The sequence below is a fragment of the Choloepus didactylus genome, chromosome 4 (assembly GCF_015220235.1).
Source record: "Choloepus didactylus isolate mChoDid1 chromosome 4, mChoDid1.pri, whole genome shotgun sequence".
Classification (NCBI taxonomy): domain Eukaryota; kingdom Metazoa; phylum Chordata; class Mammalia; order Pilosa; family Megalonychidae; genus Choloepus; species Choloepus didactylus.
The window spans coordinates 136,469,368-136,485,428 of NC_051310.1; the positions used below are offsets into that span (position 1 = coordinate 136,469,368).

The window sequence follows — 16,061 nt, forward strand, 5'->3', positions numbered from 1 at the left end:
TTCCTGTAGTCTTGCTCCTCTGTTAGCCTGGCATTATTTAAATTGTCCTATGTTCTACATTTTCCCTCTGGCAAGATGCTTAAGGACTTTAGAGACAGGAAGTAAATACATTGGATAAATGTAGGAAAATAAATTCTTGCAAGAGCAGAAAAGCTATGGAAGTCTAATCGAATTCGTATCTATAATAGACTACTTCTTTATCCAATATTTATCTATGTTATCCATTACAAAATGTATTCTTTTTTCCCTGTATTTGTTTTAGGGCTTTGATGTAAAAGACCAATTGCTTAAGATATGCTTCTATACAACTGATAAAAATATACGGGACTTTTTGGTAGGTAAAGGTGAGACTGTGTAGTTTATGTTTTCTGGAAATCTTGGTGAAATTTGAAAGTAGTTAAATTTAATATTAACTAGTATCAAATAAGTAAAAGTGTGATGATCCCATCAGTTTTTTAAAAATGATTATTTTACACTTGTGGTGAAGTGAAATTTGTGTGAAAATATATATATATATATCAAAAATTCAAAATAGAATTTTTATATAACATTTAATGTCAGGGCATTTGTTCTTGCAAATATACTTGATTTTTCTAAGGTCAGTGCTTTAATTTAATTAATTTTTATTCAAGGTTGAAATTTTAAAAGGAAAAAATTATTTTTCTGAAAAAGAAAAGAGAACTATAGACTTTGTGCATCGAGCTGAGAAGTTTTATTCAGGACTTTCCCAAGGAAACATGCAGATCCAGTCTTTTCCCAGGTAGTCTTATTGCCCCTTATTGATAACATGGGAAGAATTTGTAGATAGTGTTTAGTTTGTAATTGTTGGCTCCCTTTGTGGAACTAATCTTACATTCCCCATGAAGATAAAACTTGGATCCAAATATGGCCTCATACAGAAGGGACTCAGGAATTTCCTGTCATTTTAATATTTTCATTATATATAATTTTAAGATATTAAATGTAAAATTAAGAATATCAAATTATGTGGTCACCAAAAAGTAGGAATTCTTAAGCAGGTAAAAATGAAAGATGCTTTTTCCTCCAAAATTAAAAAGTAATTATATCACTGTTTTAGGTATTGGATGAAGGAACAAGATTTTTCCAAGCACAAATCTGTTTTGGACACAGTCATGAAATATCGTAAAGAAGAATTTAACAAAGAGGACCATAGAATTGTGTTAAATTGGGCTCAGTGGTGGGATCAACTAACACAAGAATCCATCCTTCTCCCCAGGATAAGTACAGAAGGCAAGTGTGGAAGAACCTAAAATATGAGTATATTGAATGAGGATTAAATTAGGTATTGGTATTTGAATATTTTGGTGTGTCTCCATTTTAGAATTCCTTTTTGGGGAGAAATATTCAGTTGCTTTAAAATACAAGTCATTGAATTGAGACTTCTTTCCTATATTAAGGTTTTTGTGAGGGGTTATGTGTGATAGTGAAAGAGAAAAGGCATATGACTTAGTTGGCTGAGCAGTGAATGAAAATTTCAAGGCTGAGAGTTTTCATCCCTGCTTCAAAGTGACTTTCTTTGTTTTTCCAAATAGTCTTTGAGTTTCAGGGGATCTTTATTACATCAGGGCACTAAGGAAGAACTAACAGTGGTAGATCATACATATTCATAGATTCATGCTTACTGTTATGACCAAAGTTTTAATTTTTATTAAGGAAAAGAGAAGGGAAGAGAAGGACTGAAAAGGTGAATGAAATGCATAGCTAAAATTCCCACCCTTTATTTTAACTTCTGTAGTAATAAGAAGCAACATTCAGCGCTTCTTCTGGCTCTAGTACTGATTACAAAATGAACAAGGCAATACAGGAAAATAGTGAAAGAAGCAGATGTTCTGAATAATTCATGTATTATAAAAATATTTATGTCTGGGTTGTTATATTTACTCGATAGTTAGCTCAGTATTGAGCTGATACATATCAGCAGTCATGATTCATTGCCACTTTAAAACATGTTCTGTTCTTCTTGTAGAATACAAATTTTATTCTCCTGAAACCCTCTGGAGATACCTCACAGCTCATCATGATTGGTTAAGCATTATCTCGTGGATTGGAGAATTTCAGACCCAGGATAGCTATGCTTCACTTCAGCAGAACAAATGGCCCCCTCTGACTGTTGATATTATTGATCAGAATACTTCTTGCAACAACTACATGAGGAATGAAATTTTAGATAAACTGGCCAGGTATTGCAACTGTTAACATAATTCCCAGTAGGTGGAATATTAGGAAGACCGATAAAAATAGTGGTGTAATTTTTCCTTTGAAATGCCATAAATCAAGTACAGCGTTGTTTTATGTTATTTAAATTTTAAAGGGCACTATCATATCCTAGGATAAGTCATATTCATTTAAAGATCATGTGGTAGTAAACAGGCTCTCAAATTCTAGATGTAGGTTCTGTCCAGAACTTTTTATGTGCTTTGGTGTAGAAATGTTAAGCTGTCATTAGGGCTACAAGAAACAAGTTGGAAGAGCTGAGATGAAGATACTGTAGTATCTTGTAATCATCTCCCCTTCTTCTCAGCACCCATGTGCTTATGGCTTTGAACTAAAGAGGACTGCTGAATTAAGAATTAGGAGCTCTTAAAGTGTTAAGTAAAGATTTTAAACTTTTAATTCATTTCTAAAAATAATTATATTAGAATGAATCATGAACTTGGCATTTGTTTGGGTCAAAAATGGTTGGATAGTAGCAATTTCATACACCTCAACCTAATAATATATCTTCCTAATAATATATACTAAAATAGTGTAAGGTAAGTTAATAACATGCATATTAGTTTTTATATTTCTTAAACTTACTTCACATGTATTATTTTATAGGTATATGTTGGGGAAATATAGCAGTATTGTTCTACCCAACTTTTAAAGATGTGGAGAATGAGCTCCAGAGAAGTTGAGTTTTGTCCTAGCCACTTAGTTACAGACTTGAATCCTTTACCCTCTGACTTTCTAACCACTGTTCTTTCCATTGTGCTAGATGCTCTTCTTGTTTCCTAAAAGTAAAATTTTGTCGAACTTGTATGCTTACAAAACATTTTACTTAGTGTTTGATTATTTAAAAAGCTAAAATATGTGTGGTAAAACATGAATTATGAAATTAATGAATTAATGAAATCTACATTAACTGATTAAAGGAAAAAAAAAATCATACCAACCTAGATAGATGTAGAAAAAGCTTTTGATGGAATTCAACATCTATTACATGATAAAAACTGTTAGCAAAGAATAGATGCAAATTCCTTTAAAGAGATGTTTTAAAAACTCTTTCTGGCCAACATCATACTTCATGGTGAAATATTACAGGCATTGTCTTTGAGATTTGGAACAAAACAAGCTTGATACCAGTTCTTCCCAAATTGATCTTTAGATATAGTGCAATCTTAATAAAAATTCTGGCATGGTTTTTGTGGGTTTTGACAAACTGATTCTAAATATTTATGTGGAAATGCAAAGGAGGAAGAATAACCCTGAAAAAGAAGAACTTGCTCTACCAGATATAAAAACTTATTCTATATCTATAGAAGTAAAGACATTAGGGGGGTATTGGTGCAGGGTTAGACACATAGGCCAGTAGAACAGAAGAGTGAGCATAGAAACAGACCTATACATATAGACTCATTGTTATGTTTGACAAAGATGGCACAGCAGAACAGGAAGAAAGAACAATCTTTTGATAAATGGGGCTGGGATAATTGGGGAAAAAATGAAATTGGACTCTCTATCATATATTGTACATAAAATCAATTACACGTAGATTTTCAAAACTAAATATGAAATGTAAGAGTATAAAGCTTTTGGAAGATGCTATCGGAGAGTATCTTCATGATCTTAGGAGTAGAATATGCTTTCCTGAGCAGGCCTGAAGGGACAAGGACAGGGACCAGGAGAGTGGTCCTTAACAGAAAGTATCAGCCTCCATGCCATAGCACAGGAGAGGCAGGAGGATAAATACACCATTTTCCCTTTTTTCTGATTTTTATGTCCTGATTGGCCTCTCCTGGGCCAACCAAAACAGAAGCCTGAGGACACTGGAGTCTCATGCTGCAGCCCATCCAAGTGAGCCTTCAAGACACAGAGCAGGGTGGAGAGGAGTAGAGTTTGGATCTGGAGGGGCAAGATATCCTACATACAAAAGTGTTTCACAAAAGAGAAAACACAAATAGCCAATAAACATATGAAAAGATGCTCGGTCTCATTAGTAATCATGGAAGTGCAAATTTATTTTACAAAAATAACGATAAAATGAACAAACTATGGCTGCAGGTATCAATGTGCTATACAGTGTTGAGAAGAAGTAGCAATGAGAATTATACATCCAGAGTGTTCCATTTTGATATAAAATTCAAAATAGGCAAAACCAAACCATGTATTGTTTGGGGTTACATACACAGGTGGTAAAACTATGAATAAAAATAAGAGAATGGTTATCACAGAGGTCAGATAGTGGTTACCTCCGGGACCAGTGAAGGTCATGCAGTGGAAGAGGGACACACAAAGGGTTCCCACCAAATAGTGTTCTATGTCTTAATCTGGATGGTGGTTACATGGTGTTTCTTTAAATTCTATATATTTATTTTCTATACTCGTGTATAGTGTATATGCATATGACAGATTTAAAGTAAAAAAAAAACAATTTGTGATAAGTAATATTTAAATGCAAGTTTCTGTTCTTGTTTAGTAGTTGGTCTATTTAAATTATTATACTTTAGTTTCTTAATGATTTTGTTTGGATATTTTGGTGATTTTTCTCAGTGCTCAGAGCATCTAGCTTCAAGACCTAACAACTGTTACCATGCTGTGTTGTACAGTTCTAGTCAAAAAACAAAGAGATAATAGATAAAGTTTTTGAAATAGCAAAGTTAGCAAAATAATGTGATTCAGAATGTATTTATAGAGTGAAAACTGACAGCTTCAATTTGTAAATACTAATTTTTAAGTAGTTGAGACTTAAACAATGTGAATGATTCGGTCTGCTCTGAACCTAGCAACTTTTTAACCTGCCATCCCTTAAACTTGCCCAATAGGAATGGAATTTTTCTTGCATCTGAACTAGAAGACTTTGAACTCTTCCTCTTCAGACTGAGCTGTATTGGGGGAGTGATGCAAGATAACCTCCCTGTTCAAAATTACAGGACCAAAGAAGGTTGGGATTTCCATTCTCATTTCATTCTCTATTGTTTGGAACACAGTCTGCAGCATCTTCTTTATGTCTACCTGGACTTTTACAAGTGAGTACTGAGAATTGATTTGTCCTTGAGCAGGTCTTCATGTCTCTTCTTTCCATATTACTTCTGAATGTGACTTTTAGGAAGTATTTAGTATTCACAGGAGGAATACTGATCTTTTGGAAGTGGTTCTCTCCACCCCCATCCCAACAGTTAGTACATCTTTTAATACAGAACTACATTCATCTAAATATTTGGCACATGTTTTTTGGTGGTTACTTCTATAACATATCTGCTAATTTTTTAAATAACAGGAGAATAGAATAAAACAAATAGAGAGGAAGATTCTAAAGGCTCATTTAGAGTATTTTCAGAGGACCTATTTTGAGCCCAACTCCTGAGTCCTAGCCTCTTTGTAGTTGTGGAAAGGTTACTCTTACACAGCGTTGGTTAAATTTCATCATGGTTTTAGAAGGATATGCATCTTGATTGTAAACACATTTTATATAATATTATCAGTTTCTGAAGTTTTCTCTGTTTTTAGTTCATAAGAAGTATGTAAAACACAACACAAGAGTTGAGAGTATTTTGTGTTATATTTCCTTTTTAATTCCAAGGTTCCTTCTTTAATGCTGGTTATCATCTGAGCAAACATGGTCTATCTTATTCTGTATATTATTCAGAGTTTATTTTTGTTTTATATACAGACTTAGTCCCCCAAATTGTCCTTTTCTGGAAAAAAAGGAATTACATGAAGCTCATCCCTGGTTTGAATTTTTAGTTCAATGTCGACAAGTTTCCAGTAATTTAACAGGTATGGGTGTACTGTTTTAAACACAAAAGCTTTCTTTGGATAAATTTATCTGTTGAGTGGTATTTAACTCATGAGCTGTTTAAATCATTTGACTTTAGTCAAATATTAGCTCATAATATAGGCTCATGCTTTATTTAAGAAGTAGGTTAGTACTGTGCAGAAGACCAAAAATGTTAGCCTATTCCCAGCCAAGAAAAGCCAGGCTTGGAGCAGAGAGCTTGTGGGATTATATCCATTGTGACCTCAGTCTTCTGCTCTCTTCTTTCTTTGGATTTCTCTTATCCCACTAGCTTTTCACAGGTTTTCCACTCGTTTTCTCTGCACTTTCTTTTTACTTAGTCCATATCAAATTTCATTCTTCCAACAAATATTTATTGAGCTCCTACCTTGTGGCAGGATACTTCAAGAAACATCTACATTTTTGTGTACTGCTTTTTCACATAATATTATGATACAAGAATTTTCCTGAGTTCTTAGAGACAGGGACCATTTAAAATGTCTACATAATATTTCATCAACTGGATATACCCTTATCTAACTTACTGTTCATTCATTTTTTGACATTGAGGCTGTTTTCAATTTTTTTCTATTATAAATCTTGAATATATTTGAGTGTAAAAATTTTGTTCTTATTTCAGATTATTTCCTTGGTATATAGATAGGTTCCTGGACATGAAATTACTGGGTCAAAGGTTATCCTTTGAAGGTTCTTACTATAAGGCCAGATTGATTTCCAGGGGGATTGTACCATTTTATACATGAGTCCTGGCCACCTCACACCCTGGTCACCTCCAATGCTTGAGGATGATTATTTTTTTAAATCTTTGCTGATAAATAGGTAATATGTGGCATCTGATTATTATCTTAATTTGCATCTCTTTATTGCTAGTGAGTTAAATGTTTTTATGTATCAGAGTTTACACTTCATCTTTTGCAAATTGGCTACTTCTTTCTTTTTTTTTTAATTAAATTCAGTTTTATTGAAATATATTCACATATCATACAATCATCCATGGTGTACAATCAGCTGTTCACAATACCATCATATAGTTACTTATTTCTTTTGTCCATTTATCGGTAGAAGTTCAGTGTTGTTGGCATTGATTTGCATGAGCTCTTTGTTGAGGACATTAATCCTTAGGTTGTCATTTGTTTCCCCTTAGTTCATTATTACCTTTCAATTTTCATTTTTAGGTAGACATGTCTTTCATTCTTTCCTTTTGTGATGTTTTCCCAGTTTTTAAACTTAGAAAGTCTTTCTTCTGTGGAATGAATTTAAAATTAATTTTCTCTCTCAGAATTATATAATCCTTAATACACTGTTTATTCTTCTTAAGGAGAAAAACATACCCTTTTATTTTCCAGATCCCAAATTGATCTTCCAGGCCAGCCTTGCAAATGCTCAGATATTGATTCCCAGCAATCAGGCTGGTGTAAGCAGTATGCTATTGGAAGGACATACCCTCCTGGCCCTTGCTACCACAATGTATGCTCCTGGGGGTGTCAGTCAGGTATGGACATCACTTTTACCTGTTATTGTTTTAAGGACTGATTTTAAATTTATTTCATGTCCTCTAAGTTGTAAGGAAACTAATGTGTTTTACAGAGACTCTTTTTTCCCTTTTAGTTTGTTTTCTAATAAACCAGAGTTTTTCTAGAAGATAGAATCAGGTTCTAATTGCATCTGAAAGCTTGGGAATTATTCTGTCTCTTTGCCCTCTTAGAGGAATAAACAGGAACTCATAGTCTTTAACTGCCCATTTAAACTCTTGAGAGACCAAGTGGAAATTTGACTGTCTTTGCTCTTTAAGAGTGTAGTGTGCCTGGTGAGAGGAAACTTAAGAAAGTCATTAAACATCTAGTCTTGCAATATTTCTACTGATGCTAACTTAATTTTATACCACATCTTTTAGGTTGTTTCTCTGTCAGAAAGTAGAGTCACAACTTTTGAGCTGAGAGAGAAGGACCTAGGAGTGCTCTAGTCTAGTAGTTTTCAAACGTATTCTAGAACCAGAGTCTTTTTTCCCATGGCTTCTCTAAAAGAAAATCATTGCCCTAGCTCAGCTTCCTCATTTTGTAGATGAAGAAACTACAATATCTTAGCCCAAGGTTACACAGCTAATTTGTCTTAGAACTAATGCTAGCACTCTTGGCTTCTGACTCATTGTCCAATGTTGTTTTCGCTACCACATACTATCTCTGGACTTTCACAGGTTTCCTGCGAAAAAAGTAGCTTAATTTTGAGAGGGGAAAAGCATTATTCTAAACTCTGTTATTTGTCTTTTACTTAGGTTATTCAGAATAAAGAAAATGATAACTGTTTGAAGAAAGTGGATCCCCAGCTGCTGAAGATGGCATTAACTCCTTACCCCAAGCTAAAAACTGCCATCTTCCCTCAGTACATTGCCCCTAGTATCCTGCCACATGATATTACACTCTATCACCTTATTCAGGTACAGTATTTAGGTGGCCTTTGTGTCAGTCAGGATTCAGCCTGGAAAACAGAAATCACTCTAGGTCTTTCAAATGGAGAGAATTTAATATAGGGAATTGCTTACCTGAGGTGATAGAAAAATGTAGAAAGTAAACATGTGATGGCAAGACTACCCGAAGATTAGCAAAGAAGGAAGTTATCAACACCCAGGAAGAACAGTGCAAGAAAGTGGTGTTATCAGAATCCAGAGATGGGAGCCATTTTCTGGGAGCTAAACTGAAAAAATGGTACTGCCTAATGGGAGCTGGGAACATAGAGGGTGGGGCAGGAACCTTGGAGGAGCTGCCCTCAGAAACAAAGAAAGAAGGGAGAAAATATTTTGGCTTCCTTCCTCCCATCTTTAATTTCCAGCCAGTGTCTCTCATGACTAGACTTAACTGTTAGCCAAAGGGCAAGGAAGCTTGGGAAATGCAGTTCCCTGCAATACAGAGAGAACAGGAGAAGGGCAGGAAATGGATCTGAGAGCCAACAGATAGTTTACCAGCATATCTGTCTGCTGCTTCCAAAGCCCGATCCATTCTACCACTTTTAACTTCTGTCTCTTCTCAGTGAATCAGGGCTATTTGTTTAATTCAATACTTTTTAACCTTTTTCAGAACAAAGATCCCTTTAGGAATGTGATAGAAGCTATTACCATCAACCCTTTGCCTAAAAAAGTTGCACATATATATACCATTTTGTGTGTGTGTATGTGTATATATAAATATAAATATAAATTTTTTTTTGGTTTATTTCAGAGGGATTCACAGACTTCCTGGAATCTATTCGGGGGTCCTTATCTAAGAATTGCCTTCTTTTGCTTATTTCTTAGAACCAAGGCATTTTCCTTGTTTCTGTAGGTTCATATATTCCCATAGTGTCTTCAGTTCATCATAAGTCTTAGGGAATATACTGGTGCTATTCAAAAGTGTGGTCTGCAGACTGGTACCAGTCTATGAACTGCTTGTTCCTGGTACACGATGAAATTAGGAGCTCATGCCATAATGTGACTAAGTACACTGTTTAGTTCAGCAAGCTTTTTTTTTCTTTTTGTAGTGAGACTTTTTTGAAGACGGAAGCTATATGCTGGATTATATTCTGGCTAAAGTTTCTTCTCTCACTTTCACTGCAGACCAGCAGTTTGAGTAGCACTAGTATAAACTATAAAATAGATTATATAAAACATGGCCTTACCACTTAAAGTGATTTGAATCAACTTAAAACATAAGTGGCTTCAAGTTGTTGTTCTTCATTTTATTTTTTAGTTGGCTGATGCAATTTTTTAGTCCTTTGCTTTTAGAAAAATTATTCTTTCCTTAATAGACCATACATTCTCTCTTAATTTTAAATCAAAGCTGCTCTTTTCTTAGCCATCTGAATCTTGACTTAATAGTTCTGTTTTTTCCTGTATTCCTCCCACCATCTGTTTCTAGTCTTTGCTAAACTTTTGGCCTGGACAAATTTCAAACAGCCACTACTCTGTGTTCTCAGACCTTTTAACTGACTTGGCCTTGGTCTGCTAGTTTTTCTTTGTTGATGTTGTTCCTTATCACATTTCTTTAACTCGTGATCTAATTATCTTATGTTCTACTTTCCTTCCCTGCCCTTAGCTCACCTTGTCATGTTAATATGATCATCATATTTTCTAGCCTCTTAGTCCTCTTGCCTTTCAATTCCAAAATTATCTCTAATGCCCATTTTTCATTATAATTGACATTCCTTCTGTCAAAGAGAGTGTGCTTTGCAGTAATAATTTGAAGTAAGGAGTGTCTTTAAAAGGAACAAAACCAAATGAAAAATAGAAAGGTGTTTCATACATTTCTTTTAGTTGTTAGTTGTGTTGAAGAATTTATGTCCAGAAAGATAAGGTTTTAAATTGCCTTGGAGAAAGGAAGCAGCTTACCTTCTGAAGTCTTTTCCTGTAATTTTGTGTCCTTATTTTAGAATCAGTTAACTTTTAACTCTGATGTGACTTCTCCTCTTTTTCAGTCATTATTGCCCTTTGATCCTAGCAGATTGTTTGGCTGGCAATCTACCAACACACTAGCTATAGGAGGTAAGTCATTACAGGTACTTTCTTTCGAAGCATTCAGCAGTATTGACAGAAGTTAATTTATGTAAAGCCAATCCAGTTTTTTCACCGCTTTCTATTTAAAAAATAAAGGTGCATTGCATTGGAAAATGTTTACCACGAGACAGAACTGAAAACATTGAGAGTTAAGAGTCCTTGTTTTAGGCCACTAGTGCTGTACTTGCTGAGAAATATAATATATACCTATGTGCTTATATTACTGTCTTCCCCCAATCCCTCTTCATTTACAGTATAGTATAATAAAGGCTAAAAGCATAGATATTGGCATTAGACAAATTCTGGTTCTACCATGTAGTAGCTGTATGGTCTTAGGCATGTGATTTAACCTCTCTTCAATTCTTTGTAAAATAAATTAATAAAAGGGCCCACTCAAATGTTACTGTAAGGATGAAAGAAGACAAAAATTGAAAAAACTCTCACAGTTCTTGGCACTAGATGCACACACTTTGTCGTCCTCCATAGACCATAAGAATTTCTCTGATTTTTGTGCCATTCTTAAACTTTGCTTTTTCTATTTCTCTTTAACTTTTGCATTTAGAGTTAGCCTTTAATATCATGTTACCAGTGGTGCCTCACCAAATTAGTACTTTGTACATAGCATGTGCACCAAAATATTTATTGCCACACCTAAAAATGAATTTTCTAATTGTCAGTTTTCTAAGTTCAGGTTCTGATATATTGAATTTACCTAGTGCCCAGAGCCCAGTGTAGTGCCAGGCTTATAATAGCTGTTCAGTAAGTATTTGTTGAGTGGCTGCTGAGTGAAGTAGAACTTATTGTATTTCAAATAAAAATACTCCTCTTAATCTTTACTGTTCAAGTAAAGTTACTAGAGAGGAGACAGAATCCCCTGTCCTGTTCTAATGATCACCCATCCATCACTCAGCCAGTATTTTGACCCCTTCTTGGAGATTGAGCACCCTACAGGTTCAGTAAAGGAACTCAGAAGTCAAAGGAACACACTTCCAGCCAGGTTTTTGGAAGTTTAAACATATTTGAAGAATTGAAGCACAAAGTAAATGAAATGATTGTCATGAAAACATAATGCAGATTCATAAAATTGGAGAGTTGTATTTCATTAGAATGTTCGCCTCTTTTTTCATACGGTTTTACCACTGAAAAAGGAACGTAAGAATGCTGCCTGGTGACTTTGCTTCTGTGGTAGGCCAGAGTAGAACTTCCCTTCAGGTGGAACTTTCTCTTATGCACTTTCTCTATACTAGGCTCCAACCTGCTAAAAAATCAGGGTCTTATTTGAATATAAATCCCAAATATGCTGGTTCTGCACCTGGCAATGCTGTACATGTAACACGTACTCCACAAATAGTTAATGAACGAATGGTTTTATATATAAGTTCCAAAATCAGTCTTATCTCACAGAGACCACAGATAAGACATGACAATTTTTTAATATCCAAGGGATGTGCTTTTAAGTAATAGCTTGGTAAAATGATAGATACCTTCAAGGTCTTCAAGACTTTTTATAGAAGCCAAGTCACAATGTGAAAAGTCCTTGGAATCCCACAGGAAGATAAAACTTTATTCCAGAAATAAACTTTGAACTTTGAAAACAAGAGTATATGTACTGTTTCCCAAAACTGTTCCTTAACAGTTCAAAAATAATATTTTATCACAATTTTTTTCATAGGGTAGTAAGTGGTTAAGAGGCCACTGAAGATTAGGACTTGACAGGAATGGTTATTTGATTACACATCCAAATATCTTCTGACTTCAGATTTTTCTAAAAAAAAAAGAAAATATATATTCACCTCTTCTGTTGGGTACAGAGGACTTTAAACTGAGCTACTCTGCTGGTTTTGGAAAGATAGTACCATCATGTAGATAATAAAATATTCTATGACTACAAATCAGAAAGTACAGTTTAATGATAAAAGAGGATTATGGCAGGGTATTAATATGGAGAAAAGGATGTTCTTTTCAAATTACTTGTTGGAGAAAGATGCAGTAAATTGGCCTTGGTGAGTAGAGGACCCAAATATGTTAAGAAGATTTCATTGTGTAATGAGCTGCATGAATAAACTGAAAAGCTTTTTTTTTTTTGCACATCATAAGCCATTCAGCAGAGATTTTGTAGTTAAAGGCTTATTGGTTATTGCCATGTTAGCAAAGATCATCAAATATAGATGATCTAAAATTACAAGTAAGTTCAGTGGGGGCAGGGAAGCATAATTTACAAGAGTTTTTATGCACCTTCTCAGGTGTACATTTTTGCATAAAACAGAGGCTATTTCTATACAATGAAGTAAAATAAAAGGATTACATTTTGGTGAGTTCAGAGTGATAACAGTTGTACAAAATGATTATAGCAACCAGTTTTTTGTTTGTTTGTTTGTTTTAAACCATTGGAGAGTTAAGCTTTCCACGGGAATATCTGAAATTAATCATGGTAAAGTGCAGAAAATAAATATTGTTTCACATTTACCCCCAGATGCATCAAGTGATCTCCCACATTTCTCTAGTCCTGACCTGGTTAATAAATATGCTCTAGTGGAACGTCTGAATTTTGCTTATTATTTACATCATGGGCGACCATCCTTTGCATTTGGAACTTTTCTGGTCCAGGAATTAACCAAGAGTAAGACACCCAAGCAGCTGTGAGTATTTAAAATGTAATTTGTACTTAAAAAAAAAATGGTGTGTCCTTAAGTGATACAGAGTTTCTGTTTGGGGTGACGGAAAAGTTTTGGTAATGGATGGTGGTGATGGTATCACAACATTGTGAATATAATTAACACCATTGAATTACGTATTTGAATGTGGTTAAAAGGGGAAATTTTAGGTTATGTATATGTTATTAGAATAAGAATGTTTTTTAAAAACCATAGGTCTATACAACAGTAAACCATAATGTAAACTATGGACTGTAGTTAGTGTAATTATAATCGTATTGGTTCATCAGTTGTAACAAAGGTACCACCCTAGTGCAAAGTGTTAATAATAGGGAAAACTGTGTGTGTGTGGAGGGAGTATATGGCAACCCTGTTTTCTGCATGATTTTTCTATAAACCTACAACTTCCCTAATAATAAATAAATAAAGGCATATCTGTGTATTTTACACATACATTTAAAAAGTACTTAAAAAACATATACCATGTTTAACAGTGCTTATATTTGGATGGTCACTTTTTTTTTCTTTCATTTTGCTTTTCTGCTTACCCCAAGTTTTTGACGTTTAGCATATGTTACTTCTACTAGGAAAAAAGTTAATATGTATTATATTTTATAAAATAATACAGGAGCTTGCCAAGTATTAGTAGAATTACTCTAAAGAGGGAATTCTATAATGAGATGTGAATTCTGAATTTAAGATCTTTGTCTTTTACAATTTACTTCCATAAATCGCAGAATTTGGAAGGAGAATATGATAATCAGCAATTAAATATAGAGTTACTTTATTGGTTTGTATTGTAGTTAACAAAGTAATGCATTGGTAAAATATTCAAGTAGTTTAGAATGGTGAAAAATGAAAGCTAAAAGTCATTCAGACTCCCATTCCACATAGGAGACATGGTTGATACTTTAATACACTTTAAGATCACAAGTTGGCAGCCTTTTGGAAGTTGTAGTCCATGTTCTCTGGTTGAAGTTGGAGGCAGGAATAATTTGGATTATGAATAGGTGTTGTAGGAGAAGATAATTAAGGGAATGGGGGCTGTAACAGCTAGAAGACAACTAAAAAGCTACCAGGAACCCAAATGAATGTGTGCAAGGGATGCCAGAAGGGAAGGGGAGGAAGCCAAAGATTACATGTGTCTGTTTGGCATTCCATATATCACTGATACAATTCCATCTGCTTTTCCTGGTAAGAAACAATTTTCATGCGCTGATGTGATTTTGATTTCTTTCTTTTCCAGGATCCAACAAGTAGGCAATGAAGCCTATGTTTTAGGGCTCTCCTCCTTCCACATACCTTCAATAGGAGCTGCCTGTGTTTGTTTCTTAGAATTGCTTGGCCTCGACAGCCTCAAGCTCAGAGTTGATATGAAAGTGGCCAATATAATTTTGAACTACAAGTGTAGAAATGAAGATGCTCGGTACAGCTTCATCAGAGACTCTCTGGGTACAGCATTTTTTCTTTATGTGGTTTGTTTTGTGTAGAGAAGGAAAGATGAATAGGTCTAAGGCATTGAATTGTGAGCCCAGTTGGGGAGGGAACAATTACTGTTCTGTTTCATCCTTTTCCTGCAGAGTTTGAGTTCTTGACTGTATTTTGTTGTTTATATTTCTTATAGCTGAAAAACTGTCTAAACTGGCTGATGGTGAAAAAGCAACCATAGAAGAATTACTTGTTCTGTTAGAAGAAGGTACATGGAACAGCATTCAGCAGCAGGAAATAAAGAGGTTTGTGAGTTGTGATCCCAACCTCTTTTCTAACAAGCTTTATTGTGTTAACCTATTTTGCCTTGTTTGTATTCCAAGACTTCAAATATTTTCACCTGTCTCCCTCATATCTTATCTTCTTATTCATCCATCATATGGCAGTTAGTAAATGGATAATGATTTTAATTGCATCTCTTGCATCAGTAAAAGGAGGATAACATAGTGATTCCCTCCTTAGAGATGGAGTTACAAAGAGATGGAGAAGAGCTTTGTTTTTTCCATTGCCTTGCTAGACAGAGAAGTCTTTCAAGTGTTACATGTTGAAATCCTTTTAGAAGGATGGGTCTCACAAAGTTGACTCTAAGTGATGTCCTTAATTATTTCTTCCTAATATATATATCAGCTGATGAAGGAAGTTGGGTTGCCTGTCCACAAAAACACCACATCTTATTCACACATTCATGCCCATCTTTGCCCTGTGCTATCCCACTGGGGCTGATCCAGCCACTCCAGAACCTGAGAACCTACCATTCTTATGTACCTACTATCACTGACCCTATTCTCCAAGTGTCCTGTTTTTAACAGGAACATGTACCTTTCCTAAGTGAGGAGGCCCAGGCACCGGTCAAGACTTTAAGTACTCTACAATGCATAGTGCAAGAGAATTAAGCACTCAGAAAATTCTCTGAGGATGGTACTAGTAGCATTCTAGATGCATAAGCCAGATGTTAATTCATAGCAAACAATGGGTGCCTTAGGGCATTCTCTCCTGGAACAGGTTGAGAAGGGCTGGTATAGAGTATACACATTAGTTTGATGACTTTTCTCCCATTTGTGCTTGGCTGGAGTCATTCATGCCAGTATAAAAACCCATGAAGTAGGTTATACAATAGGTACCCATTTTAATGTAAAATGAGAACACATAAGAATAGTTGTATATATGTATATAAACGTGCACACACATACATAACACATGTAAATTTAAAAAATATTTTGTAAACATACAGGTATTGGCATTATGGGTAATTTTTCCCTCTCATAACTTTTTGTGTTTTCTGAATTGTTTTATAAGTGTGTGTTACTTCTAGAATTAGAAAAAACAACAAGCTTATTTTCAGTTTAGGAAAAAAAAAAATACCCACTTAGGGTTATCC

The 16,061-nt window shown here is 34.7% G+C and overlaps 1 protein-coding gene across 4 annotated transcripts in view; it reads left to right on the forward strand.

The window, feature by feature from the left end:
• SPG11 (SPG11 vesicle trafficking associated, spatacsin) overlaps positions 1-16,061 on the forward strand; it is a 96,374-nt gene that overhangs the window by 39,220 nt on the left and 41,093 nt on the right. For all 4 annotated transcript variants that reach the window (XR_005216472.1, XR_005216473.1, XM_037834098.1 and 1 more), the window contains 12 exons: positions 263-334; positions 633-760; positions 1,079-1,251; positions 1,988-2,201; positions 5,046-5,249; positions 5,894-6,000; positions 7,366-7,511; positions 8,292-8,453; positions 10,463-10,529; positions 13,015-13,180; positions 14,442-14,647; positions 14,820-14,928. Coding sequence is in view for 2 of the 4 variants with exons in the window: in XM_037834098.1 (XP_037690026.1) it covers positions 263-334; positions 633-760; positions 1,079-1,251; positions 1,988-2,201; positions 5,046-5,249; positions 5,894-6,000; positions 7,366-7,511; positions 8,292-8,453; positions 10,463-10,529; positions 13,015-13,180; positions 14,442-14,647; positions 14,820-14,928 (1,754 nt within the window). In the remaining 2 variants the exon portion in view is untranslated. The remainder of the gene's footprint in view (positions 1-262; positions 335-632; positions 761-1,078; positions 1,252-1,987; positions 2,202-5,045; positions 5,250-5,893; positions 6,001-7,365; positions 7,512-8,291; positions 8,454-10,462; positions 10,530-13,014; positions 13,181-14,441; positions 14,648-14,819; positions 14,929-16,061) is intronic.